This window comes from Euleptes europaea, chromosome 1, assembly GCF_029931775.1.
Source record: "Euleptes europaea isolate rEulEur1 chromosome 1, rEulEur1.hap1, whole genome shotgun sequence".
NCBI classification, from domain to species: domain Eukaryota; kingdom Metazoa; phylum Chordata; class Lepidosauria; order Squamata; family Sphaerodactylidae; genus Euleptes; species Euleptes europaea.
The window spans coordinates 75,695,129-75,722,809 of NC_079312.1; the positions used below are offsets into that span (position 1 = coordinate 75,695,129).

At 43.1% G+C, this 27,681-nt stretch overlaps 2 protein-coding genes and 1 non-coding gene across 3 annotated transcripts in view; all 3 read right to left on the minus strand.

Annotated features, from left to right (window-relative positions):
* Positions 1-4,231: 4,231 nt before the first annotated feature.
* LOC130493612 (U1 spliceosomal RNA) lies at positions 4,232-4,392 on the minus strand. Its single transcript, XR_008933989.1, has one exon. It is a non-coding gene; the product is annotated as a U1 spliceosomal RNA (small nuclear RNA).
* A 3,283-nt stretch (positions 4,393-7,675) lies between these two features.
* LOC130475504 (2'-5'-oligoadenylate synthase-like protein 2) lies at positions 7,676-20,961 on the minus strand. The gene is made up of 6 exons (XM_056847294.1): positions 20,797-20,961; positions 13,854-14,139; positions 12,233-12,408; positions 11,021-11,262; positions 9,113-9,257; positions 7,676-7,941 (listed from the first exon to the last, which is right to left on the minus strand). Exons 1-6 carry the CDS (start codon positions 20,959-20,961, stop codon positions 7,690-7,692), a joined length of 1,266 nt encoding a protein of 421 aa, XP_056703272.1. The 3' UTR covers positions 7,676-7,689.
* Positions 20,962-26,543: 5,582 nt separating this feature from the next.
* The window catches only part of SEMA3B (semaphorin 3B), a 29,507-nt gene continuing 28,369 nt past the window's right edge, over positions 26,544-27,681 (minus strand). The window contains exon 17 of the mRNA XM_056856774.1: positions 26,544-27,300. Within this exon, the coding sequence (XP_056712752.1) occupies positions 26,839-27,300 (462 nt within the window). The 3' untranslated portion in view covers positions 26,544-26,838. The remainder of the gene's footprint in view (positions 27,301-27,681) is intronic.

The following is a 27,681-nucleotide window of genomic DNA, read 5'->3' on the forward strand; positions in this document are numbered from 1 at the left end:
TTTGTAAGTTCCAAAGTGACTTTGGGGGCGAGTACATGTCTGGTGAAATGGCTCATTGGTTTAAGACTCAAGGTATTGAACATAGAATTGCAAATGTATCTATGAGTCAAGAAAATGGTGTTGCAGAGAGAAAGGCAGGAGTACTGCAAACAATGATAAAATCAATGCTACTTGATGCTGGATTGCCAAAAATGTTCTGGGCTGAAGCGGCAAAAAATGCTTGTTATATATCAAATAGAATTTGGACTAGTGCCACAAACAATATTCCATACAAGGCTTTGTATGGGAAAGATCCCAGTTTGGATCATATCAGGATATTTGGCAGTAAAGCATGGGTTAATATACCACTGAAACAACGTGGGAAAGGTGGTGAAAGAGCAAAAAAGTTGACATTCCTGGGGTATCAGACAGGGATGAAATCTTACCGTTTTGTAAATGACCAAAATGTATTAAGTTTCAGTCGTTCAGCTACATTCTGTGAGGATGCTAATTGGCCTAAGATACATGCAAACCAATTACCATCCACAGTATTGTTACCTATGAATGATGATTCTGATAACATGCCAGAAGTGAAACAGGAGGTGCAGTCACCAATACATGCAGACTCTGAGAGTGTGCAAAGTGCAGATCAGAGAGGAGTGCCAAGAGTGTCCTCTAGATCTACAAAAGGTATTCCACCTCAAAGGTATGGTGTAACTGCTAACCATGTGTTTGTTAAAGTTCCAACTGATTACAATGATGTGTTAAGTCTAGCCTCAGAAGAGAAAAATGCTTGGCTGCAAGCCATGGAAGCGGAATATAACTCATTGGTGTCAAATGAAGTATTTTCCTTATCTGAATTGCCGGCAGATAAGAAAACTCTGAGTTGCCGTTGGTTGTACAGACTCAAAACCTTGCCAAATGGGAATGTTAAATATAAGGCGAGATTAGTTGTGAGGGGATTTACGCAGGTGGTTGGACAGGATTATTATGAATCATTTGCCCCCACGATTCGCATGGAAACAATAAGAGTTGCATTAACCAAGGCTGGAGCAGAAGGAATGCTAGTTGATCATTTTGATTTTGATACTGCATATCTGAACGCACCTATTGAGGAAGAGTTATATCTTGATCAAATACCAGGGTTCAAATGTCAAAATGCCAACACAGTGTTAAAATTGCACAAGGCATTATATGGCTTAAAGCAATCTGGACATGCATGGAATATGTGTATAAAAAATGCTTAAACAAAAAAAGGGTTTAAGCAGAGTGTGTCTGATCCATGTCTGTATCAAGTGGAAATATGTAAACAAACCTGTTATTTATTACTTTTTGTGGATGATGTATGTCTAATGTACCACAACAAGGAACAGTTGAAATGGTTTATGCAGACCATACAGGAAATGTTTAAAATGAAACATCTAGGCCCAATTAAGAATTACCTAGGGGTGCAAGTCTCCAGAAATGAGAATGGTTGGTTTGAACTAAGCCAGACTAAAATAAGTGAATTGCTAGAGAAGTATAACATGAGTGAAGCGCATGAGGTTACAACACCTATGACAACAAGCTACAATAGGGAACCAGATGATAAAGTGTTTGAACAGAAAGGATTGTATCAATCACTAGTAGGATCTCTACTGTACATAGGATGTTGGACCAGACCTGATATATGTGTTGCTATTCACTGGTTATGCAGAAAACATGCCTGTCCATACCAGAAGGATTGGGTGGCGGCAAAGAGAGTTCTAAGATATTTAAAGGGAACCATAGCCAACAAATTAGTACTGAAAGCAAACCAAAAACCAGCATTAATGGCTTACAGTGATGCCAGTTGGGGTGAACATAATGATGGCAAGTCCACAACAGGATTTACATTATATGTTTTAGGATCACCAGTACAGTGGAAAACAATAAAACAAACCCACGTTTCCACAAGTACATGTGAGGCAGAATACTCAGCTTTAAGTGATTGCCTAGTACAATCAGAATGGTGCATTCAATTACTGTCTGACTTGAAGATAGAATGTACGGTACCAATAACTATAATGTGTGACAATACTGCAGCGCAACAATTAGCAAATGACCAGGGAGTGCGCACTAGGAGTAAGCACATTAATATACGGTATCAAAATGTATGGGAAGCTGTGAATAGAGGAATAATAAGTCTGAAATATTGTACCTCTGAAAATAATGTAGCAGACATATTTACTAAATGTTTGAATACTGAAAGGTTTCAATACTTAAAGAAATGGCTGTGTTTAACAAACGTTTGACTAGGGAGGCGGGTCAACATATGTCAAAGTTATGCCTAGTCTGCAGTTTGCTAAACAGATCATACTGATCAGAGTGACAGCTAAGTCATGTGATGATGCTGGTCTGATCCAGTTTGTACAGCCAGGAATGGGGATTTCCAGAATGACTCATCTCAGGTGAACTGTGATTGGTCATAAATGTGTATATAAGTCTGTATAGTGAATGTAAGTTACCTCTTGCCTGAAATACATATGCTGGCGGAGCATGCTGTTGCTCAGAGCTGTGAATGTTAACAGCCAAAGGACTCTGTGTAGATATTATAAATAAACTGTACATAGCAGAACTGAGTGGTGTGAAGTTGCTACCAGGTAAACTCCTGAAGTCCAGACAAGCTGTGCGCAACATGCCAGTGCCTTCCTCTGCACAGCAACCCTGGTATTCCTTGGTGGTCCCTGCTTAGCTTCTGAGATCTGACGAGATCAGGCTAGCCTGGGCCATCCAGGTCAGGGCACAACAGGGTCAACCCCCAAAATCTCCAGTAATTTCCCAATCTTAAGATTGACAACCCAAAGGATCTGGGTAGGGTTGCCAACCTCCAGTTATTAGCTGGAGATCTCCTGCTATTACAAACGATCTCCAGCTGACAGAGATCTCCTGCTATTACAACTGATCTGGAGAGAATACAGGTTTTTCCACCATGCAGTAACAAGAACAGCTGGATGCTGAATTACTGCATGTGTCACGCATCTGCTAAAGGCGTAGGATCCCAGCAAGAAAAGGGCTGGCAACCCTAAATGCGTGAAATAATTTGAAATACAAATGTATTTGTATTTCATGTTGTGAGATGTCTTTCCTATTTTCAAAATGTACTTTATTGTTACATAGCTTGGTTGCTAACGGTTGGAAGGAGGGAACTGGAAACATGGAACCCAGCTGAATAAGCCCAGAGCTGAGCATTTATCCTTCCCTTTCCTGCAAGAAGTTTACAACCTGAGCATGGCCAGAGGCAAAAGGCTCTTGGTTTATGGCCCTGTGCTTGCAGAACCATTGCCAGCTTGGGCCCTCCTTGCAGCTCATTTCCTATTTGGAGTCTGTAGAGGAAGCAGCATCTGTTGAGGTATGTCTGTTAACGTAGATTGTATTTTTACGTTTATGTGGGATACAAACGTTCCTAGTAAATAAATAATTCATGGTGCAATTTAGACAACTGTGAGGGCAGTATGCATTTGTTTAATTTAGAGCTGGCTGGCAAAGTTGCTAAAATATTTCTGCAGAGCAGCATTTTTGTTTAGTTTCCGTTGGGTTTGAGGTGAATGTCTGCCTGCCTGCACTTCTGAGCCCTCACGGTACTCGCTGAACCTGAAAATGTGGGAATAAATCAATACTAAAGCTCTGTCAGTCTTCAGTGCTCTCTCATCCAGAAAAAAACCTGACATAAAAGTCGACTCTGAATTCCCTCTCTACTGCTAAAGGAAGGAAGGAATGTAGTAGCATTCCATTGCTAAAAAACCCCAATGTTCCAATATAGCTAAATAAATTTGAAGGCATTTGTAAGAACGTAGTTTTCATGTCATGGTCTACTAGGTTGTGTGTGTTAAATCAGGTTTCTATAACGTGTTACTTGTCAAGCCTCATACTGCATGTGGCAGCCCACCAGTATAGGGTTTGCTGCATAAGCAGCAGTGTGACAGAAAACCACCAGCAGAGGATGGTACCAAGAAAACCAGTCCCCATATTTCAGAACTGCTGCCGTCACTGAAAGACCTTTAACCAGCAGTGGTCAAGATGGTAGCACAGGGAGAAAAAACCACACACACCTTGGTTTTACTGATTATTTTTTGCTGAATTGTATGCTTTATTTTCATGGTCTGCAAACTGCTCTCAACATTTTTGTGTGTGTGTGGAGTTTAGAAAAGCCTCAAATAAATAAGTAGAAAGACCACTAGGTGACATGGTGCCAACAGGTAAATAACCTTCTCTAGTTGTTCCACCATGGCACAAGTGGTGCATTCAGTCCCCCACTGCCAGAAATAATGCAGTCGAGTTTCCCACATTTGGGGAAATCGCAGGGGTCAGCACACCCGAAGTGCAATGGATTAGCCTCGCTCTGAGAGCCCCGCCTTGGTGATTGCGGGAGAATCTTCCCTGCCAGGTAACAAGCTGTGCATTAACATGGTGTCAGTGGTGGGATTAACTGCAGCCTTTACAAAAAAACACTTAGGGCGAAAACGCATGGTCGTTTAGCCTCCTTTATTCCGTTTCAGCCAGGATTCAGCCAGGATCGAACCATGCATTTTGCCGAACGTGCGTTCGATCCTGGCTGAAAGCGACCATGCGTTTTTGCCTTTTCAAAATGGAAAGTGGGATGATGGAACCACAGAGTTGGAAGGGGCCATACAGACCATCTAGTCCAACCCTTGCTCAATGCAGGATCAGCCTGAAGCATCCCTGATAAGTGTTTGTCCAGCCGCTGCTTAAAGACTGCCAGTGAGGGGGAGCTCACCACCTCCCAAGGCAGCTGATTTCACTGCTGAACTACTCTCACTGTAAAAATTGTTTTTTCTAATATCCAGCTGGTACCTTTCCACTCGTAATTTAAACCCATTATTGCAAGTCCTACTCTCTGCTGCCAACAGGAACAGCTCCCTGTTCTCCTCTAAGTGACAGCCCTTCAAATATTTAAAGACAGCAATCATGTCCCCCTCAACCTCTTCTCCAGACTAAACATTCCCGACTCCCTCAGCCTTTCCTCGTAAGGCTTGGTCTCCAGGCCCCTGATCATCCTCACTGCTCTCCTCTGCACCTGCTGTCCACATCCCTTTTGAAGAGAGGCCTAGCTACTGCAGCTACTCTATGAATCTCATTTCTAAAGTGGTAGAGAGGCCTTTGACACAGAGAGCCTGCATGGAACCACAAGGGTGATTTCAACCGGATGTGGTCAAACTATTCCCAGCCAACTTCCATGTAACATCACCAGCAGAATTTAGTTTCCAGCCCCCTGATGACTGGCAACTCCAGAAGATCCTGTTCCAGCCACCAGAATTTTATTTTGTTAGCCTTTAATGTGCCACAAGATTCCTGTTTATTTTTTTCTGTTCAGTTGCCTGCCTCAGATGGGGATGGTTGCCAACCTTCTGGCAAGCTGTAATAAATAGCTAGTGGATGTGTTTCAGCATGGTGGGAAACAAGTTCTGCAGGCTTGCCTTGAAATGTCAAGTAGCTTCAAATGTCATATAATGAGGGGAAAGTTAAATTTACCTTTCTGTCATAGAACCACTACCCTGGTTCTAATAACCACTATTAGCTTTAAGTGGTTTTCTTGAGAAAAGCAGGAAAATATTTTAAGCACTCTGAAAGGCAGTGACTCTTAAAGCAGCTTCCATCTGATAAATTAATGTAGTTTTATTTGGAAAAATTAAAAACATTATTATGAGGTTTGGCTGAACAATAACATTTTCATTGAATGGGAAATAAAAAATCACATCATTTTTTTAATTTGGAGGGAACTGTTAACAAATATCATAAATTAGAACGTTTTTATAGCCCAGCTTCAATCCTTGAACAATCTGGCCACTATGTTTTGCAAAACTAAAATTATATTTCTCTATATATGCAGTTGTAATATTAAAGTTTTTTTTAAAAAAGGTGCTATAATCAGGCAATAATGCCTCCCTGAAGTTGCCTTCAATCAGCTCTAATTCTAAATGTGAACAAGTGCAATTTTTAATTTCTGTAACTATGACTTTAGACCTTCATGACTCAACTGTTATGCAGGCTGCAATCCTAAACACTTTCCTGGGCGTAAGCTCCATTAAAGAAAATGAGACTGACTTCTGAGTAAATTCAGTACAATCAAAGGAGCCATAATCCAGGCCCACGTTTCAAGCAAAAAATATGCCCATGTCCCTCTTATGGACACCCCAAGCTAGGGTACAAGCGCTTTTATAGGGATTTCACATTGCACTATTTGTTATTTTCTAGTATGTGCAATCCTGAACAGAGTTCTAAATCCATTGAAGTAAATTGGCTTATGAAGGTATAACTGCTTAAGACACCACTATTAGATATGTGGTTACACTGGAGAGAAAATGAGAGAAAGAGGAACACAGCCAAACCAATGTCATGTGTTCAATTATATGATAAAGGCCTACCCCCCATAGAATACCAAAGCCACTCCATATTATATTTTCTTTCTTTGCTGTGACAGACAAGCCAAGAAGAGACCAAGTACGTGGATCTAATCTACATAAATCAGTTCGTACAAGTCTGGTCTCCCTTTGTTACTTTTTGGTATCGTAATCAATCTAAAGAATTAATCATAAAAGAGATATTGAACCTTGTTTAGATTGTCAAATCTTACCTCTTGGATATTGAATTACTTCTTGGATATTGAATTACATGTTATGTATTATGTAGTCTTATGTAGAAGAAGAGTTGGTTTTTATATGCCAATTTTCTCTACCTTTTAAGGAAAATCAAACCGGTTTACAATCTCCTTCCCTTCCTCTCCCCACAACAGTCACCCTGTGAGGTAGGTGGGGCTGAGAGAATGCTGAGAACTATGACTAGCCTAAGGTCACCCAGATGGCTTAATCTGGAGGAGTGGGGAAACCAACCCAGTTCACCAGATTAGAGTCTGCCGTTCATGTGGAGGAACAGGGAATCAAACCTGGTTCTTCAGATGAGAGTCCACTACTTTTAACCACTGCACCACGCTGGCTCTCCACTATACACTGGCTTTCTAACAAACCATGTATTGCATATTATAAAATAAACAGATTACTAAAATAAAAAGATGGCCTATGTCTGAAATGTAGTGATAAGGGCATACAGGGTAGCCTTATTTTGTTAACTTTTGCCTAATTCTATCCTTTCAAAGCAGCCAACACTATCACTTGGGACTATCACTCAGTAAGTCCACACCTACCCTTGGCCACTCCTTTCTTGAGAAAGGTTTCATTGCTTACTGACATCGTTTTCCATGCTTAGGCGGTAGAACAGGGCTTATACAACGATAGTTTAGGGGGTGGGTAGTCATATCAGAAGAAGTAAATATTGTTCTAAACCATATGTTACTAGGAAAAGTGCTACTGACTGGAATGTCTGGAATGATTATGCTTTAGCTAAGAGATGCAAGAGAATTCCACCTCAGATTTTTATTCAGGGTAAAGGAATTACTGACAGTTATGTGTTTGGAGATCAGGGCACTGTTAATTTGAAAGGCGTTCAATCCACCCCATAGCCTCCAAACACAGGATCTTTGCTTGTAATTTTGTAACAGGTTTAAGTGTACTGCTGTCAACTATCTTCTTGTCATTAGGAGTCAGGCACCATTGGTTCACAAGTACATATGTGCAAATTTCAGTCTTTGTTTTTCAGATTCAGAACATTCTCACTGGGCCAGATTCTGTAGACCGAGGTTCTACTGTTAAAGGTTTTCACACAGGCTTCTATATGCTATTGCTTAGTATCGAGCTGCAGGATAGTGGTATTATAGAACACACCATAATCTGCTAATGTCCTTTCATTCTGCAGCACTGTATTCTCTACATCAGGCTCCTGCAAGGCTGTGCGCTTTTCGTAGATGGAGACATGCTCTTCTAATCCAAACTTCTCTTTGATCTGCCCAATGGTATCATAGGGACTGCATGACAGATTCTGGCTTGCTCCTTTCCGCTGTTTCATCTTCACTTGAATAGCTCTGGCCGGCTGGAAAAGAAAGTGCTTAGGTTGTCAAATGACATTTGCCAGGGATACACATATTTAAGCCACCAGAGTCAGATAACTTTACTGTAAAAAGGACACAAGGGACTCTCATAAATTCTATTATTATTATTATTATTAGAGTTGGTTTTTATACTCCAATTTTCTCTACTGAAAAGAGTCTCAAACTGCCTTACAATCACCTTCCCATCCTCTCCTCACAACAGACACCTTATGAGGTAGGTGGGGATGAGAGAGTTCGGAGAGAACTGTGAGTAGCCCAAGGTCACCCAGCTAGTTTTATGTGGAGGAGCAGTTCACCAAATTAGAGTCCAATGCTCATGTGGAGGAGTGGGGAAATCAAACCCGGTTCTCTACATTAGAGCCCACCACTCCTAACCACTACATCAAACAGGCTAATTAGGAATTAGGGGTGTGCATTCAAATGATAACTAATAAAAATTAGCTGAGTACATGTTTTTCATTAACCTCCAAAGGAAAGCAAATGGAATTAACGTGAATGGAATTTCCTCCGATTTCCAAATCCAAACAGAGCAGCCATTTTTATAAAAGTGCCATGAAGTCTTTGTGGGTGCACTTTGCTTTCAGTTTCTACTTTGCTGCACTGTCTAAATTTATAGGGAAGGAGGGGGGCAGTGAGGGGAGACACAGATTCAGCAGATCCATGCTGATGGGCAAAACGTATAATATAATATATATTGCTTAGATGTTGCATATGGAAAGCAGAGTTCTATTTTAAATTTTTTCCAGCTGTCTATTTCAGTCATTTAGAAATAACATAAACTTGTGTTATTTTTATGTTGCTGCCTACTTTGGGTCCCAACTTCATTGGGAGAAAGGCAGGCACAAAATACTTAAGTAAATATTGAAGCAGCCCTATGAAGACAGGCAAACACAAAATGCAGATGATCACATGGAGGACATCACTGACAGAGCTGTAGACCAGTGCTAGAATAATGCTCAAGGAATCATCTCTGGAAAAATCACACAGATATCCCAATTCAGTATGACATGTTTATCCACAGGAGAATCATATCCACAGGAGAATCATATGGCCTATGAGCAAATATTTCAATATCATCAGAACTGGACCAAACATAGAGGTCAATCATTTTTTGAGCCAAGTATCAGAAAGTAGGCAGCATGTCAGCAATACCTGCACAATCCAGGGCTGAACAGGAACATCATCTTTCTTGCAGCATAGCTGGTTCTGGCAGCTGGAAGCTTCTTTGGACAACAGATCCCAACCATTCTCCATGCCTAAATTTCTTGTTGGATCTGCTGGATCCATAATCACAGGACTGCCGACACAAACACATGGAACTTTTTGTTGAAACACTACAAAATGTTACATAAAACTTTGCAAATGTAACAGTGCATAGTTTATTGTAAGTCTTACCTTATTTAGGACTGTAAATAAACTATTGACATCCTAATACCAATTATTTTAGTGGATTCACATAAATTCCACATAGCAAATCTATTTTCAGTTTGTTTGTGTTCTCTTACAAAAATTTTATTTGTAAATCAGCCATAACAGCAAAGGTATTATTACCACATGGTAATAATAGCGGTGCTGCATTTTTTATTTATGGATCATTGTTATTTTGCTGCTACTAACGTTTGGTAAGTTACAAATTGCTATCACCAATTGTTTGCAGCAAGTACCCCATAAAGGACAGAAGGGATATAGTCCAATACTATAATCAGTCATCCACTGAACATTCTGTCAAATTTACAATTTGGCTTATGAATTCTGATACAGTAGATGTTTATGTTGTTGCTGTGCTAATTATTTGTTGAGGAGTGAGTTTAAACAGAAATCAATGTCATTTTTATGATATTTTTATGATAATACTGTGTTGCTAGCCATCCTAAGGGATTTTACGGAAAAATCTTTGTCAGGAAATAAATCTGGAAAAAAATATAAACATTGTTTGAGCAATAAAAATATGCATGAAGAAGCTACCTTTGTATTTGGATGTTCTCATCTTTTTCTTCTTTTTTAAGGTGAACTGTTATTGTAGGCAGCCCAGCTGGCCAGGACCAGAACTCAGGCTCCAAGCCATTATTATGGAAAAGCCTTCTAAATTCTGTGACTCAGATTTCTTGCCTTTCAGAAAGCCTGCAAAAATCCGGCTTTCATTTTGAGAGGTCAAACATGGTCTTGAACATTACTACCTAAACTAGGGGTTTACTAGTTTACCTAGTTTACTACCTAAAATATGGCCTGCAGGCCAGATCCGGCCCCTTGAGAGCTCTTATCCGCCCTGTGAGGCAGCGCCCCCCCCCCCGAGTCCCAATCTGGGCTTGCAAGGCATGGCAGGGCCCAACCAAGTGACATTTGTTATAACCGGCCCTCGTAACAAATGAGTTTGACACCCCTGACCTAAACATTTCACATTTGGGGGTGGGGGGAAAATTACATCATTTTCCTTTGTATTTATCAAACTGTAAATGTGACTCAGCAATCTCTCTTAGCACATTTATTATTCATTACACTGTGATATCACATGCACTATCCAATAGATGCTTGTGACATGCAAATTCTACATGAACGTTTCCAGAATAACAAACACAATAGCTAGACAAAGTTTTTGGAAACGGATTAATGAGTGCTTTAATTTGCAGCTTACATCAATGCACTGATGAGGAAACAGTCATCTTGAGAAAGATAAAATCTGTTTGGCACTGGAATTGACTACTCTTTTGGCCTTGGAACAATAAGGTGAGCCATATATGGAGTTCTCCCATCAGTTCATGGATACATGATGATACTTATGGAGCAGAAACAGTCCCCAGCAAACATAAGTGACTGCTTCTTCAGAGGTCTCCCAAACAGCTGAGGGAAGTATCATGTGGGGTGCAATGTAGCCAAAAGTAGGTATTTGGGTCCCACTGATGCCAAAGGGAGAAATGAGCAGGTACACATTTCTTTCACTGCAGGTAATTAGACTATACATTTAGTTGGATTACATCCAAACTGAGAAAGTGAACAAGATACGCATACTATGAGCAACATACACAGAGTGGAAAAAGGCAACAAAGAGAGCAGCATTCTTACCGTGTCCCCCTCAGCTTTTCTTTCACATGTGCCCCTACTGTGGGATCCTCAAGACTGTAGTACTCAGTCCAGTAGAAGCAGAGGTCTTTGTACTGAGCCAACAACTTCATCACGGTGCAAAACCCTTCTGCCATGTTGAATTCTGCTGCCCTTTGTGTTCCTTCCTCCCAGGCGTAGATGGTCAGCAACTCCAGGGCAAACTTGGAGGGCAAGGATGATGATGGGTGAACTTTTCTGAGGTTCTGTCCAAAGAGATGAAGTCCCAGCTGAATCAGAGGAAGCCACGGATTATTGCTATTATTCAAGGTAGAAGCTGAATATTATATTTAGCAAGCTAAACACTGCTGTGAGCAGCTGGCACCCAGAGCCCAAGAGATGTTGGGAATAACTGCTGCCATGACAGGCTGTGCATATAGGGTTACCAACAGGGCAGGGGGAAAAAATGTCCTGTCTCTTTAATGGAGGCTTAATGGGATAGTATTTACCAGATAATGCCATTTACCTCCAAGCAATGAAAAGATTCAATTGCTCATTGTCACACATTAAGCCTCTATGAAAAGGACAGGGTATTTTTCTCCAGACCTGTTGGCAACCTGATATGCACTTTATGAATTTAGCTAGCAGTGTGGGTGGCTTGTCTCACTCTCGCTGGAATCCTGAAGAGTAGCTGAGCATAACCACATGCAGCTGGACTGGACAGTGGCATGATGAGTGGTACCTATCTTGGCCGCCACATCCTATGATCCAGGGAAGGGCTGTCATGGGGAATTTGTTCTTATTCTGGTTTTTCTGCTATGGGGGCAGGGGGCGAGAGAGAAGGAGCACAAGACTTTATGTCTGTTGTGATACCCCCTAAATGTGCAGGGGGAGCACGTGACAGGCCACTGGGCAGGGAAGAGGATAGAGGGATTTAAGTTGGACTGGGCAGCCCCCATTAATTGTGGATGGTAAAAAAAAAAATGTCCTACCTCTCTTCCCCTTGCTCAAAGCAGCTCATCACCAATTTCATTAAAAACACAATTTCTCAAAGCCAACAATGTAACCTACTGGATACTGCAGGTGCGCAGACCGTAGCACAGCTTGACATGAGAGATTCCATGTAAACGCTGGATCCCCCACAACTCATTGTTCTCTACTGTTTGCACTGTTTTAACGGTGAGCTGCCTTGAGCGGGTCTGAAGACAATAAACCCTAAGAGGAAGAGCAGCTTGCCTCCTTGTACCAGTGCTTGACCAGTCGCAGCAGATCCTGGAGTTTTTCTGGACACTGCTTCACGAAGTTCCTCTGCAGTTCGATGAAAGAAGTGGAGAACTCACCAGGGTCCTTGGTGGCCTGGATCAGATCCACGTAGACCTTGGCGGGTGGCTTATATGTCAAAGTTACCTGCTCTGGGATGGGGAGAAAGAATCAAGCAGGTTATCATGAGACTGTTGTAAATCCATTGCATGTTATCAGAACCAGTCATAACTGTTCTGCCCCAAGAGAGAAGAGAAAGGGCCCACATTCAAGCAGTGGGACTGTGTTCGCTATGTCTTCTTGGCCTGACTGGACAAGCTAAGCAATTGGTTAGTTTAAGTCAGTGGTTCCCAAACTTTTTGGGTCACCGTCCCCTTGAAATGTTTGCATCCCTATCCTTGATTAATAAAAGAGCCATAGACATTATTCCCCAGACACAGCTAAATGCCAATCTATCTGATGACCAAAAAGACAACCTCTGAATCTAGAATAACTGGGAATTAACAGATTTGTCCCTTTCTAGCAAACTAACTTACTTCTTTTCTGGGGGAGTGATAAATAATATTGCTGTACTAATTTTATCTATTTTCCACCCACTTATTTTGACCTTGCTGTGCTTAAAATAAACATTGTCAAGCATGCCCCAGTTTGGTGTGCAGTCATTCATTCTGGAAGACTAATTACATAGAAAGCTTGTCATTCCTGCAAGCACCATTCTCCTACTCCACCCCCTTATACCACCACTCTCCTTTTGCTTCTCATCTTCATCTGAACTCTCCCTTTCATTGTTTTGGGGAGATCACCCCACATATAGCAATCTCCTCTTCCTTCTTTCTCTACCTTCCCTTAATTAAAAGCCCGGCACAGCTAGGAAACCCAGGTGAATCTTAGTTTGCCATTCATGGGTTTGCATTATATGACAAGAACAGGCACTAGGATCCCACGGCAGCCTGCCTGCAGCATCCCCTCAGTGACCTAGAAAATAATAGAGAGGGCAGGGCAAGGGGGCACAACACCCAGTTTGAAAAGCAACCAGAAACTCTGGTCTGGGGGGACAGCAATGTTCAGCAACTACTTCCTCTGCTCTCAGGCTACCCAGACAAAGCAGGCAGCCATCCTAAAACCCTCCTCTGTTGGCAGACTGGACATCGGAGGCTTGTGATGATACAGATCCCTTTGCGGGAGGTACTTAAAGGGCCCTCAACTTTTCATTTGTTGGACAGTCAGGGACCTTGATGTTCAGAGACAGTATATCTTTCAATGTTGATTGCTGGGGGGAGGGGAAGCAACTGGAAGATGTTTTGGTCTTACTGTGCTTCTGTCTCCCTCTGTGGGAAAGAAGATGCTGGACTAGATGAACCATTTGTCGCTAGCAGAGTTCTTATTTCTATGGCAACCTTGGAGCCAGTTTTAACCATAGGTAGCTGAAGTATCTAAAAGGGCTTCTCCAACACATGTAATACAATTCTACTAATTACTTGGCAGGAAATTCTGACAACCAGCTTAGGAAACTATTACATGCCTCCATAGTTCTACCACTTGACAAAGTCATCTCTATTCATCCAGGGACATAACCAAAGAGAAGCAGATTCTTTACCTAAAACATCACATGCTGGAAGGATGTTCACCTCCACAGACTCCTTCTTATTTTTTGATTGGAGAGTCAGCGAGAGTGAGAGTGGTGGTCCCCTCACTTCTAGAGGCAAGATATTAACCTTGTAGGCAAGACTCCGTTCATCCCGGATCAGAGCCTGCTTCAGGGAATCAATCACACATTCAGACCTCTCTCTCTGGTCTTCATAACTGGAGAACCAGTGGAGAAATAGAATCGCATCAGCATCTGAATTGTCCTGCAGTGATCTCCCTTGCCCTGCAGAACTTCCCTGGAAAGAAAAAAGAAGGGTTGCTGCTCAATAGCCAGTCAATTAAATAAGCTACAATTGCCTTGCCATCAACGAGCAACTGGCTCACACAGTATTATTGTCAATGGCTTTCCCCCAACAGTCCTTTGGAACAGCGTCTCAAGTAAAGTGGGGGAGGATACTTCAGTCAATTCCATCCTGATTTTTCCCAACTGAAAAAAACCCAGCAAAAGCTTTCAGGTTCTATATCGTCCTCCACCCACTCTCCATGATAGAGAAAGTCTCTAAGTCCGTCCATTCCTCAAGTTGGAATTCTGTTATAGTCAAATCACTTTATTTGGTGGTTGGAGTTACCATATCATAACATGTGTGCAAGGAGTAGCTGGGAGGATTTTGTTAAACCTGGATTTTGTACATCCCTTAGAATCTATAGTTCCTGTAGACACATTGCTTTTTCCTCTGTGAATCATACAAGGACCAAAAATTATAATCACAGTCCATAAGGGAGAATAATAATTTTTAAAAATGGGGCAGGAACAATTAAGTGGAGCATGTTGATCTTCCTGCACAGCTACATGATCTGTGTTTTTTGTGTGTGTGTGATCTTGTCTGGGGAGAGAATTAGCAGGGACATTTAATTCAATGATAATTCAATGACCAGGAATGTTATACACATCCTCTGTGCTGGCAAGAGTCACTGTCAGCTCCCAGACGAAGACCCTCCATATCCAAACCACCCCCCAGATCCAAATATCATAAGAAAACAAATGATGTGATCTGCTGTTAGCATGAATAGGCTAGCAAATGTTTATCAGGCTAAATCATTAAAGGAGAATATACAAGTTTGTAATGAACAGATGTCACTTTTGTGTCTTTCCACAGTTTAAATTCGTATCATGCATGAACTTCAGTGTGCGTAGGTTGCGCAGGTAACTGCAACAGCAGTGCTCCAGCTTCCCTCTTGCCCACTTCCTCCCTCCCCCTTCTTCCTTCCACAGCATCATGCAATCTCATTGGGGGATTTTTCACGGAGTTTTGCAGCGGTTTCACAGCCGGTTTGCGTTGCTGCAAATTTTTGGTTATTTTGGAAGAAAAGTGGAGGAGACCAGAGGGGCTGGTGCTTGTTTTTTGCGCTGGGGCTGGTGAACCACACGAGGTAATCTGCTGGGCGGAGTTGGGGCGGAGCTGGGGGCAGGCATAAACAATGAGCCTTTTGGAAGGGGAGGCCTCCTGCAAAAAGGGACAGACCAAACCGTTGTCAAATACAGCGTGCTTTGTTCCCATGAAAAACCAAAACTATATCGAGATTGATGGGGATAAATCGCGGCCATGAAAAAAACATTTACATCAGGTTTGTTTTTTTTTGGTCCGTGGCAAGAGAGCATCAAAATCTTCCGTGAAAAGTGGGCCATTGTCAAACAAGGGCCAAGGATCCTCTTTGTGGAAGCACAACAGGCCCATAGCCAGAAACTCTTTTTAAGAGGGCCAGTGAAGGGGCACCCAATCATGAGACAATACAAAACAGGCATGTTTGTAGTTACAAACACACTTACATAGTAGTCTGGTATTTGCTACCCATATATGTACATTTGCACAACAGCTGAAACTTTAATATTACATTTTTATCCTGTCATTACTATAAGGAACTCAGGGCAACTTCCATAGCTCTCTAATCTTCTCCAGTATCATCACAACAATCCTGTGAGGTAGGTCAAACAGAGAGAGATTAGCCCAAGTCACTCAGTGAGCTTGATGATTCAATGGGGATTTGAAGCCAGGTCTCCCTAGTCCTAGTCCAACCCTTTAACCGCTGCATTTTCCTTGTGTAGTGATGCCTTTTAAAATGAACATATTGTTTAACAATATTTTCTTGCATACACCTTTAGTCACACAATGAAGATTCTTGTGGTGTTGTGGGAGATGCTGCCAGAAGCATTTTTTTAAAAAAATCTGCACAGCCAATGAGATCTCCAGTGGCCAATCAGAAGCTCTTCTGAGCAAAAGCCCCACCCAACCCCACACACTTTTTAAAAACACTTGGTGGGTGCCATGGCGCCCATGGGTACCACATTGGGTACCCTCCACTATACAATGCTGCTACATATGGCATAACCCTAGGCATACATACTTAGGAGTAACCCTGCTGAACACTGTAGGGATTGTTTCTAAAAACCCATGCACAGGATTGCAGTGTAAGCCTGAGTAGTACCTTCATTCTATTTTAAGACTGTTATAAATGGCAACCTGAGGCTTTTTTATTAGAGTATTTACTCCAATGCAAGACTAGGTTTTTTTCAGATATGCTGCCATAAAAAGAGGAGGGTGACTTACATTTGCATATAAGTTACAGTTATATCCAACAATTTTTCCCCTTGGTGTATAACTTTTTTTAAGGGAAGTTGTCTTACATTCACTGCCACCTTCCTTTCAAGGAAATCCGGTATGCCCTGCCCTATCTCTCCTACTTCCCTTTTCTTGTTTAGCATACAGCCTGACGAAGAATTCTTGGGAACTCCAATGTTTACTTTGGTTGCTGTTGCTATTGCTGCAGTTGTGCAAGGCTGGAAAGGAAGGTAATCTGTCTCTTTACTTAACCTAGAAGTGACTCAACACAGAACTCTCTAAGCCTCATGCTGCTGTGCTGGGTGGAGCTGAGGCAGATGTGTGGCTCTCTCCTTCCTTCACTTATCCATAGTCAACAAAAAGGATCCCAAGACAGCAGCTGCATTGTGGGAAAGAAGCAAAGAACCACATGGCTGCCCAGAGCTCCAATCTTCTGTGGTGGTAGAAGCAGAAACAAACAGCTCCTTTGCCTGGGCGGGGGTGCTCAACCTCAGCTTCCCAAGCCCCCTCCAATGCTGCTACTATTATGTGACATGAGGGCCACAGAACAGCCCATTAGTTAAACCTGCCATTCGTCAGGGACCCCATGGAAACATCAAGGGCCCCCGGAGTGGAGGAGACAGAGTGCCCAGGTAGAGGCTTAGCTCTGGTGCTGGAGTGCCTGGTTGGCTGCTCCGAACTTCTCTTCTGCCCAAGAGGCTTGTGGCAATCAAGATCCGTCATGAGGTTTCACAGGATGCTGCACTAAGTACAGATGTTAAGTACCTCTCTAGGAGCGTAGCGCCAAGCTCCTCCACAGAGTTAGACTTTACCAAACGGGTTACATAGCACTTTAAGATTTATAGATTTTAACTAGTTTATTGATATTTTATCGCTTGAAGATTGTATTTTAACCACTGATTACTGTATTGAAAGATGTAAGTACCTTCAGGATTCTGGCCCTGGTGGCAGCTGTTTGCACTCCCCTTCATAAACAGTCTCATGCATGCGGAGGTGATCTACCCAGTTTGATGCTTGCCCTGACTCCAGTCTGCCTGTTCTTAGCCAGCTCTGACCTCCCTTCCTGTAGGCAGCCTGTCCCCACCTCTACTGCTACCTTTCTCGGCCCCCTCTTGCGGTCCATCACTGACCTTTGAAGGCTGTGGTGGACACGTCTGGACCCATCCCTCCATGGCGGTGCATCAATTGCAGTCTGCCTGTATTTACTTCCTGCCGGCCAACAGAAGTGTCCTGCCATTGGCTAGACTCTGGGAACAGGTGTTGTGGGAGATGCTGCCAGAAGCATTTATTTAAAAAATCTGCACAGCCAATGAGATCTCCAGTGGCCAATCAGAAGCTCTTCTGAGCAAAAGCCCCACCCGACCCCACACACTTTTTAAAAACACTTGGTGGGTGCCATGGCGCCCATGGGTACCACATTGGGTACCCTCCACTATACAATGCTGCTACATATGGCATAACCCTAGGCATACATACTTAGGAGTAACCGGGCCATCAGAAATGTCCTGCCACTGGCTAGACTCTGGGAACAGGCCTCACCAGCCACATGCAATTTTTTTTAAAGGTGTCTGGCTTCCTTAGATGGATGCCAGCTGCCCTCGAAACTACATGAGGTATGAATCAAAGAAGTTGTCCTGGATGGGTTAAGTTTAGCTGATGTCACCTAATCCAAGTATTGAAGAAAATTGTGAACAAAAGTGACAGCATTTAAGAACCTGAAAGCAACCCCAGAGGGCTGAACATGTCTGCGTCCCATATGCGAGCAACCAGTTCACTGATAACTTACTCATATGCAGTTTGAGAATTTGTTCTCTATATCCAGTTCTGACTTAATGCACTTGTCACTTTTGTTAAGAATTCTTTCCACAAGTTATTCATGAGTCAGGTCATTGACTCACAGGCTGTTGCAAGGCATCTCATGGGAGTACAGATAGATGAGACACTGTGTTTAAATTTAAAAAGGATAGCCACTATACCATACATGCTGCCCCAGGTATATATGCCTAGGATTGTGCCATATGTGGCAGCGGTGTACAGTGCAGCCAAATCAACCCTGGCGATCAATGGGGTGACACAAGCCGCAGCCAGATCCGCCCTCACATCCCCCTATTTATCTGTAAATAAAACAGATGAGAATAAACAAATGCACAGGCCCATAGCCAGATGTTTTATAGCAGACGTTTTATAGCATCATCCTAAACCCTGGGACTCATTGGGTGGGGCTAGAGAACGTCATGAGGTTATAGGGTGGGGCCTGGTAATGTCACACTGAATAGTTGTATGAACAGTGGTATTTCCATACACCACTGGGTATGTACCACATGATATCTGTGAACAATCATAACCAAGTAGTTTTGAAGAGACGGGCTATTCACGAGACTAAAAAAATCCCCAAATATGACATGAATCATGGAATCAGAGAGTTGGAAGGGACCATACAGGCCATCTAGTCCAACCCCCTGCTCAACGCAGGATCAGCTTAGAGCATCCCTGACAAGTGTTTGTCCAGCCTCTGCTTAAAGACTACCAGTGAGGGGGCGCTCACCACCTCCGTAGGTAGGTGATTTCACTGTCGAACAACTCTTACTGTAAAAAATTTTTTCCTAATATCCAGCCGGTACCTTTTCGCTCTCAATTTAAACCCATTAGCTATGTTCTAAATGTAAAGTGTAGTTGAGCTTTCTAGTGCCAATTATTGCCTCCCACCTACAATTTACATGTGCAGTTGTTATCATAAGCAGGGACACACAGAAGTCCTAGGTAGCCATATATCTGCACTATGGCACACCATCAGCTATCCGGGGAAAAGTTATTTGCTTATGATCATACTATGAATTCTTTGTTAATGTAATTAGTGTACCTACATTCTTCCCTCAAGAGATGTTGCAAGGGACAAGACTGTAGGGCAGGATTCAAAACAGCATTGGGAAAGTTGAAGGCTGGGTGGGGGAGACAGCAATTAATCGGTGTCTTAATTATTCAAAGGGGACATTCCTAAATTACACTTGCCTGCAAATCACTTCTTCACACCTAGAAATGAGCCACTCATCCCAAGTAAACAGATGCAAGCAGTTAGTGTGAGGTGAAGGAAAAGAACTCTGCATGCCACTCGAATGTTTGTAGTCTCAGCATTCAGAGAACTGATCATTCTTGGCACAGATTTATTTAGATCTTCCCAAAGACCTGATTTTTTGGTTGTGAGAGGTAACGGGGCTTAAGACTGCCTGGACGTTATGCCTCCGTAGTCCTTTATCCTTCTGATGTAAAGTACAATATTTCTTTTTCTATTGTGAAAGGCTTTGAAGTCAGCCAGAGCTCTATGCCTCTGCAGTCCTTTAGCCCTGAGCTCAGAGTTTTGAAGGGAAGGAGAGGAGTTTGGCAGTGGCAATTCATAGTTAAGAAAGAGGCATCATGCATATTTTTTTACACAGGCAAGTTACAGTCAAGCGGTCTGCAATTAATCATTAAAGCCAGATAGCAAACTGCATGAGCATTCATTTTTCTGCTTCTCCCCCCTGCCTGTGGCTCGACTGCCAGACATACTTTAAAAACATAAAACAAAAAAACCCTTGAAATTCAGCGGGGCGGGGGAGAGCACTGCCTCCAAATGCTACCCTGAAGCTAAAGGCCTGCTACTATGGTTGTCACCAAGTTTAATTTGATCCTTAGCTAAACCAGCAATGGAAGGAAAGGGGGGGAGAAGAGATGTTGGTGGCTGAACTATGCTCTTGGCTTTCATTTTGCTGTTCTGTTTTGAGGAAAGGTAGGTACTTTCTATTCCTATAGCTTCACTGCCTGTTAACATTGATCTGGTGCAGTTGGCATGCTGCTAGAGAACAAGTTGTTTACAAAGGGCGTGTCGGGAAGGGAAAAAAAAAAAACCTTGTTGGCCACCACGGCTGCTAGTAATGGAAATAATGGAAGTCCCGTCAGCCAAGTCAAAAACACAGACACAAACGTTGGTTATGGGCTCTTGGCACCCGGGTGTCAAACAGCCCCCCCCCCTCCACATCGGCCACAGTTTGCGAGCCTCCCACGGTCCCTACCTTTGCTGCCCATCAACCTCGCCCATGGAGAAGGTCAGGGCTATTTTTATCTGACCCGTGTTTCCAGTTCTCGGATATGACTTCTGCACTGATGCTGCCTTTAGATCTTCGTGCCGAGGAGGAGGAATCTCTGCTTTCAAAATAAGTAGCGTTGGGGTGGGGGGTGGAGGCGCATAAAAACCAGGCTCTTCCCACTAGGAAGCGTGACACCGGCTAGGCAACCCATTCCTTCTGGAAGGGGGGGGAGTAAAACGACCCCCCCCCGTATTGTTTCTCGGGACAGACTCACCTTTAGCAGCTTGATTACTTTGGCATCTATGGAGAAGTTACGATGCAAGTAATGGCAGATGCGTTGCACCGCAGCTTGGACGTTCTCCAGGAACTCCTCGCTGGGCTGGAGGTGCGCAGCGACCCACCCCTCCAGGTCGCAGGGGGACACGCCGCACAGCTCCATCGCTCCCCATCCACACCTTCTGCCCTGTGCCGCCTGCGCAAAGCTCAGCCGGGTCCGTTCTCCTAATTTGGTTGGAGCCACGCCCCAGCAGTTAAGGTGGCGTGGCCGGTGTCCTTTTCGCCACATTTCCCCACTGTCATATAAAAGATGGGGGAGAAAATGCATGTATTGTAGGGGGAAACAGAAAACAGCAGTGTTTTGTTTTTTTTAAACTGCATGCTTATCAGAAAGATTTTTTATCATTCGTTCCCCGACTCGGTTTTAAAAAATGACCGATAAAAATAAAATAAAAAATGTGTAAAAAATAATAATAATTAAGACCGAGATTGCATTGTTATTTGTTTGGAATTTTGAGCTTAGGTGTTTTTGAACATTTATCTAGCCCCGAGATACAGATCTCAGCTTGCTTTGAAAGCCCTGTTAAAATCCACCTTAACAAAAGTTCACAGTCCGGGAAGTGGTAGCGAAGCGACGCGGACAAAGGTTCACTTCCGTTCAGCGGGTACCTTCGCTGAAGCCCTATGGGGATCTTTGGGTAAAAACGCACGGTCACTTTATCCTCCTTTAATCCCTGTTTCAGCCAGGATTCAGCCAGGATCGAACGCGCATGCGTTTCGCCTAATGTGCGTTCGATCCTGGCTGAAACGGATTAAAGGAGGATAAAGTGACCATGCGTTTTCACCCTTTGATGTCTCAATCAGCAACAGTAGGACCACTTCCTCATTAGACATTCATGTTAAGCTGCTATAGGTGGACCATCGAGGCTGCCGTGTTAACTAAAGAAATAACTGTTTCATCTTTACCGAAAATCGAAGTACAATTGCTGAAATAAAAGGTCATCATCTGCAAGGAGTGGTACAACGTGAGCATTTTGGGAACTCAGAGGAAAATAGCTAAATCCCGGGGGAGGGAGAGTTTCATTTTTTATACATCACGCACACTGCCACACGCTCATTCTGTATCCTGTAGCAAACAATCCGGAGTAGTGATCACCTTCCGTTGCCGGCACTCACGAAAGTGCTGTAACCAGTGTTTATGTTTTAATTTTATTTATTTTTAAAATTATATCCCGCTTTATCCCAGCCAAAGCCGGGCTCAGAGCGGCTCAAATCATAAAAATATATCCCTGTTTCATTTACATACAAACATATAATTTACGATTCAAACCATAATTCCAAAGCTGTAAAATCCAGCTGGCGCCCAATTAATTAACCTACAGGTGGGCAGCCAGTCCGGAGAGGAACAGTCAAGATCCCAAGTCAGATCCACCCAGATAGAGAAGGGAAAGGGAGGCCAGCTACTATAGAAACCATTGTGGCCACAAAGGAGTGCGGGATACAGATGCTTTAAATAAATATTCCCCCTTTGCCCTCTACTCAGTGAATGGTTCAGTTTTATTAACAATATGCTCAGGTACAGACCAAGTTATATCATGATGGGAGAGGGGGAGTATATACCGAAGGGATGTACTAAAACAAATGACAAGCATGTCCATGAGGAACACTGGGATTGCCTAAAGGCCCACTGAATATAGTGGGAGCCATGATTGACTCTTCATCCAGTAAGATGTTAACTACAAGATGGGAGGGGGGGCTAAACGTCTATGGCATGATGGATGTCACCAGTCTGCAATTTATAGAGGCCGTCATGCTTTGAAACATCTCTTCCCTTTTACGTTTTTATGCACTGAACAGCAAGATGAAGACTTAAGGACAACAAGAGAGCTTCCACTATTTTATAATTTCTCAATGTGAAATGACCTGGGGGAGCTCCATAGCCAGATATAAGGTTACCGTGCTAAATCAAAATGCATTGCTTTAAACATGCAATTATCCAAGCAATTAAGGATATCCCATAAAACTAGGACAGTAAAATATCTAGGAATGTAGATACAGGGAGATATCAAGAGAATAAATTATTGTAACCGCACAATATAATTGACTGAAGAATCAAGTAAAATGGATTTTTTTTGTCTAGATTACCTTTGTCATTGCAAGTCTACGTATTGCTGGAAAATGGAAATTTGAAACTTCAAGTTCAATGATGGAATGGTATAGATGAGTCTAGAATATCGTATTGTTCAGCTGTGATCTAATGGCACGCACGTACACACACTCACAGCAAAGCACACTTAGAGAAAGATCAAAATAATAATTTGTAAAAAACTGGATACCATTCATCACATACCGGAATAAGAAGTTTTTAGATAATGTACAGCCTTTATGTGTGTGTGTGTGTGTGTATACACACACTGGATTCTCATCAGAATTATTTTGATCCATAACTGGTGCAGAGACCTTCTGGCCCACTAGGTGGCAATCACTAGCTGGGTTTTGTGAAATTAATCTCTTGTATTTAGCCCAATAGAATAATTTAAAAAGTGACAGGTTTTGTCTGACTGATAAATGTTCTGTTTCTAGAGTAGAGATAGGGTTGCCTGGTCCCTCTTCACCACCGGTGGGAGGTTTTTGGGGCAGAGCTTGAGGAAGGCGGGGTTTGGGAGAGGGACGTCAATGCCATAGAGTCCAATTGCCAAAGCGGCCATTTTCTCCAGGTGAAACGATCTCTATCGGCTGGAGATCAGTTGTAATAGCAGGAGATCTCTAGCTAGCACCTGGACGTTGGCAACCCTAAGTGGAGAGGACAGAGAATGCGGTTACCTGAAATAGATGAATAGTTCTCTTCACTGATGGCTTTCTGTTGATTATGGAAAACCACATTGATTTATTCCATTAATACACCCGTTAATACAGAGGACCCAGAATGGTTTGTTGCCTGTCCCAAGTGAGCTCAGTGGCTCCTTGCTGCTCACTCAGTGACAATTCCTAAAGGCAACCTCAGTCCAAACCTACAGCTTTGCTCCTAACACCTCCTCTTGTTTTCCACTTCCTTGACATTAATTTTCTATCTTCCCTTTATTTATTTTTACCAGAGGCACAGATAATTACCATAGAGCATAATAAAATAATTATTTGCCAAGGACCCTGTCCACTTTAAGATCCCATAAGGGGATTTTCAAGGGCTAGTATGTATGTCAGATGTCCCCAAACCTTTTGAGCCTGCAGGCACCTTTGGAATTCTGGTGGGTACAACCACAAACTGCCTGCTGCAGGAGATGAAACCAACCACAACATGACTACCACAAGAGGCAGAGCCAGCTACAAGATATCCAGAAGTCAGTAACACTTCAACATTTCAGGCAGAAGCTTTGCTTAACAGGATGCCTTTTAAAATGAGCATTTTGTTTACAAATATTTTCCCCTTAAGCACAGCATACCTTCAGTCACACAGCGAAGATCCTTGTGTTTTGGCGGCGGCTGCTGCTGCTGAAAGCAACATGTTTCTGAATTGGCTCAGTCAATCAGTTCTTCACTTGGCCAATCAGCAGCCCTGCTGGGCAAAAGCCCCACGTGGCTCGGCCGGCCCACTTCCTAATATTTTGGTTGATATTTTATCAGTGCTGTATGTTTTGAAATCGCTAAAAAGTAGCCTACAAATTATGGCAAATAAATAAATCTAGTTTTATTGGATGTAGGGTTTTTTTTTTACACAGGACATTTGTTTATGCAATCCTACTCCTGTCTGAAGTACAGAGTCCAGGAACAGTTTTACCATGTGATCAGTTATTGTCTACTGAGAAAAATCCCTGGGTCTTTGTTGCCTACCTAGCTTTTTGTAACAAGAGATTAGCACTGGGGGCTTGTTTTAACTATTCTGGCTAGTAGCCATGGATAGACCATAAATTATGAAATCAGATGCTTTATTTATTTATTTTGGTAGTTTATACCCTAGCTTTATAGAGCTCTCAGGGTGGTTTACAGTATTGCAAAAGAAACTCTTAAAATACATAGTGTTCATATTTGTCCTGTTCAGATCAGCAATTTGTCTCGTAACTGGAAAATGCATAATGAAGCAGAGTCTTTGTTTAGAGTATCTGAGAGTTGTTCCAAGTATTTTATGCAGATAAACTCGAGTCTAGATAAATAAAAACATAAACTCAGCGACCTAAAGAATGGACAATAAAAGCAGAGAACTGTTCCATTTGTTAAAAGTTTCATATAGTGTCAGGATTAATTAAGACTTCTGTTGGAAATCAAGACCACCACATTTGGAGTATGTCAGGCTTTTCTCACTGATGGTGTGAGTTAGTCAGGTAATTTCCAAGAATGTCACACGTGTATCATGGCGTCTAGATGGAGATAAGCTGCAAGGACTTGTTTTCCTGTTATTACCCCTTTACCATGAACTAAATTGCAAACCGTGTGTTTCATTAACACTCTGGGTTCAATCTCATTGGTTCCTTGCTGGATGGCTGCCTTCAGCTAGACTGGGTAGTATTGACCACATCCTCTCATGTCCCGCGAAACTGATCTTGTGCCTCAAATCATGAAATAGGGTGCAGGCAGAGCCTTGCTCCCCGCACCCCAATCCAGTATAAGAACATATTGATGCTACCAGGACAAAATATGGAGCTCCATTTGGTTCTCAAGCTTCTTCAACATTAAGAAGCAGCAAATAGAGCACAGGTGTCCCCAAATGCCCAGGAAACGATCTGAGCTCCATAGACATAAGCCACACCATTCTTGGCTCTGCTCAAAAATGCCTCACCAGGAATTCCTAAAATGGAGGATTCAAAATGAGCTGACATTCTGTGTAGGCCTCCAGTGTGGGACTGGCTTTTCAAACTTTTTGACAGGTGGTTTTTGGCTAATGGCTTGGGCCCAAGAATAGGTTTCCCCCTACCACCAAAACTTGGTTAGCAAGACCCAATGGATACAATAACTGGTTCTAAGTAGGGGCTGCTCATCCTGTGCACAATTCAATGTGATCCTACATATATGAATAGGTAGGCCAGAGCCTCAACTTTGCCAGTGACCCTTATTCATCCCCAGTACCCACTGGTCTCCCGCAACTGGAAGATATCCCCACACACACTACTCACAGCAGGGTTCTTCCCCATACTGACCTGTCACCTGAGAGGCTAACAAACAATAACGCAAAAGACAGAATGAAATGGAGCAGGAGATACTGCACGGTCCCTCCTCTATTTCCTCTGTTGTTATCATCACCATCATCACATACAACATCTTGATACACACTTGTCCAGGAAATGTCAGTCAGAAATGTACCCATGGTCCTTTGGGCAACAGCAGCCCTGCCCCCTCCTGTCAGAAACTAAATCCTGTTGGATCACCTGGTTGTGGGTTTACATTCATCAGTAAATAGTCTGTTAATAAATACATCAGTGGTTCTGTTATGTCTCTGGCGGTGGAGAGCACATTGCTACACTTATGCACACCTGGTGGGGTAGGTTTGGCTATGGGAAGAAGAGGGCAAACGCCCTGCGCATTGAATCCTAGGCAGGGTATTTGTTTCGTATGGAAAGATGCATCAGGGAGCTGCTCTGTTCAGAGGAAGATGCCCAAGTTATAATTAGAAGCTTCAGAGCCGGGGATTTCCTCTTTCTCCAGATTACACCTTGATGGCTAGCAGTGGATACCCTTGAAAGCAAGAATTGTAGCCAGCGTTGCTTCCTACTTCTCAGTTCTTTTAGAGATTGGTAGCCTCCATCTTTTCATCTTTGGTTGTGCGTTATGGTAGAGGCCAAGGGGTGCAGAATTCCCCACTTCTGTCAGGTTGTTGTGCACCTGGTTCTAAAAAAAGGAAGCTAAAATTGCTATGACAACAACACTTCCCCTACAAACTACACAAGCAGCAGGCAAAAGTATCAGGCCTGTGTGGAAGGGAGCCCTCTTCAGTCAACCACAGAAGCTATGAAAGATTCTGCTTTCTCTGCCTCCCCTTTCCCCACACTCCCACCCTGCTCCCCTGGCCCCCTGCCAGAATAGAGGTTGTCCAGTGTATGTTCTTCAGAGGTCACCAGATGTCAATGCTCCTGGGTCCTCGCTCAGCACGGGGCACTTCATGCATTCTCCGGCTGCGGGCTTTTCTCTTTTCCCCTAGGTGCTTCCACTTTTGATTCTTGGCGTTGACACTCAGTGGAGGGGGTAGCGGTGGCTTCTTCTTGGGCTGGTGGCTCTTGCGGCTCCTCAACTGCTCACAGACCTGGTCCATGGTGCTGAGGTTGGGATGATCCACCAGCTGCAAAAAATCCTGGTACCAGAGCTTGCGATGGAAGGGCTGCGTGGGTTCCTCTTCCCAGGAGTAGGACAGGGAGTCAGCCTGCTGGGTGTGGATCACTTCGAGCCGAAGGTCCAGCAAATTCTGTGTGAATCCGTGTTCTTTGGCATGGCAGTGGTAGACGCCAGCATCTTTGCGCTGCACACTGCGCAACAGGATTCCCCGCTCCATCTTCATGACTCGATCATCCAGCAACACCTAAAGGTTAACATGGAGGAATGGATATGAGAACAGAATGGAAGAAAGGATGTCAGGATAGCTGGAAGTTTGAGATAAGGCAGGCAAGAACTACAGCTGAGTAGGAAGGTCCCATCAACAGCACTTCTTGGTGCCTGCTTGGAGACAGGCCCATCAACAAAGGTATTCAGGAAGGGCAAAGAGACTCAGGAAGGAAATGCAAAAGGAGATAGATGCCAGAGCATCTTGCATAATGTAATACATGTATAGCATTAGCTAGAATGGAAGTGGGAAGATATTTGAGAGACAGGAAGAACTGGAAAGGCACCTCTCTCTAAAAGGACAGGTGACGTGGCTTCAGGAAGAATCAGGTGATTGTCTCAGTCTTGCTTCCCATTTCCC

Coding starts and splice junctions, on each gene's coding strand:
- LOC130475504 (XM_056847294.1), bottom strand. CDS start 20,961: ATGGAGCTGTGCGGCGTGTCCCCCTGCGACCTGGAGGGGTGGGTCGCT. Junction 11,263..12,232: donor TCAAGCACTGGTACAAGGAG/GCAAGCTGCTCT, acceptor CTCTTTGGACAG/AACCTCAGAAAAGTTCACCC. Junction 7,942..9,112: donor TTCAGCCCTGGATTGTGCAG/GTATTGCTGACA, acceptor TTTCTTTTCCAG/CCGGCCAGAGCTATTCAAGT.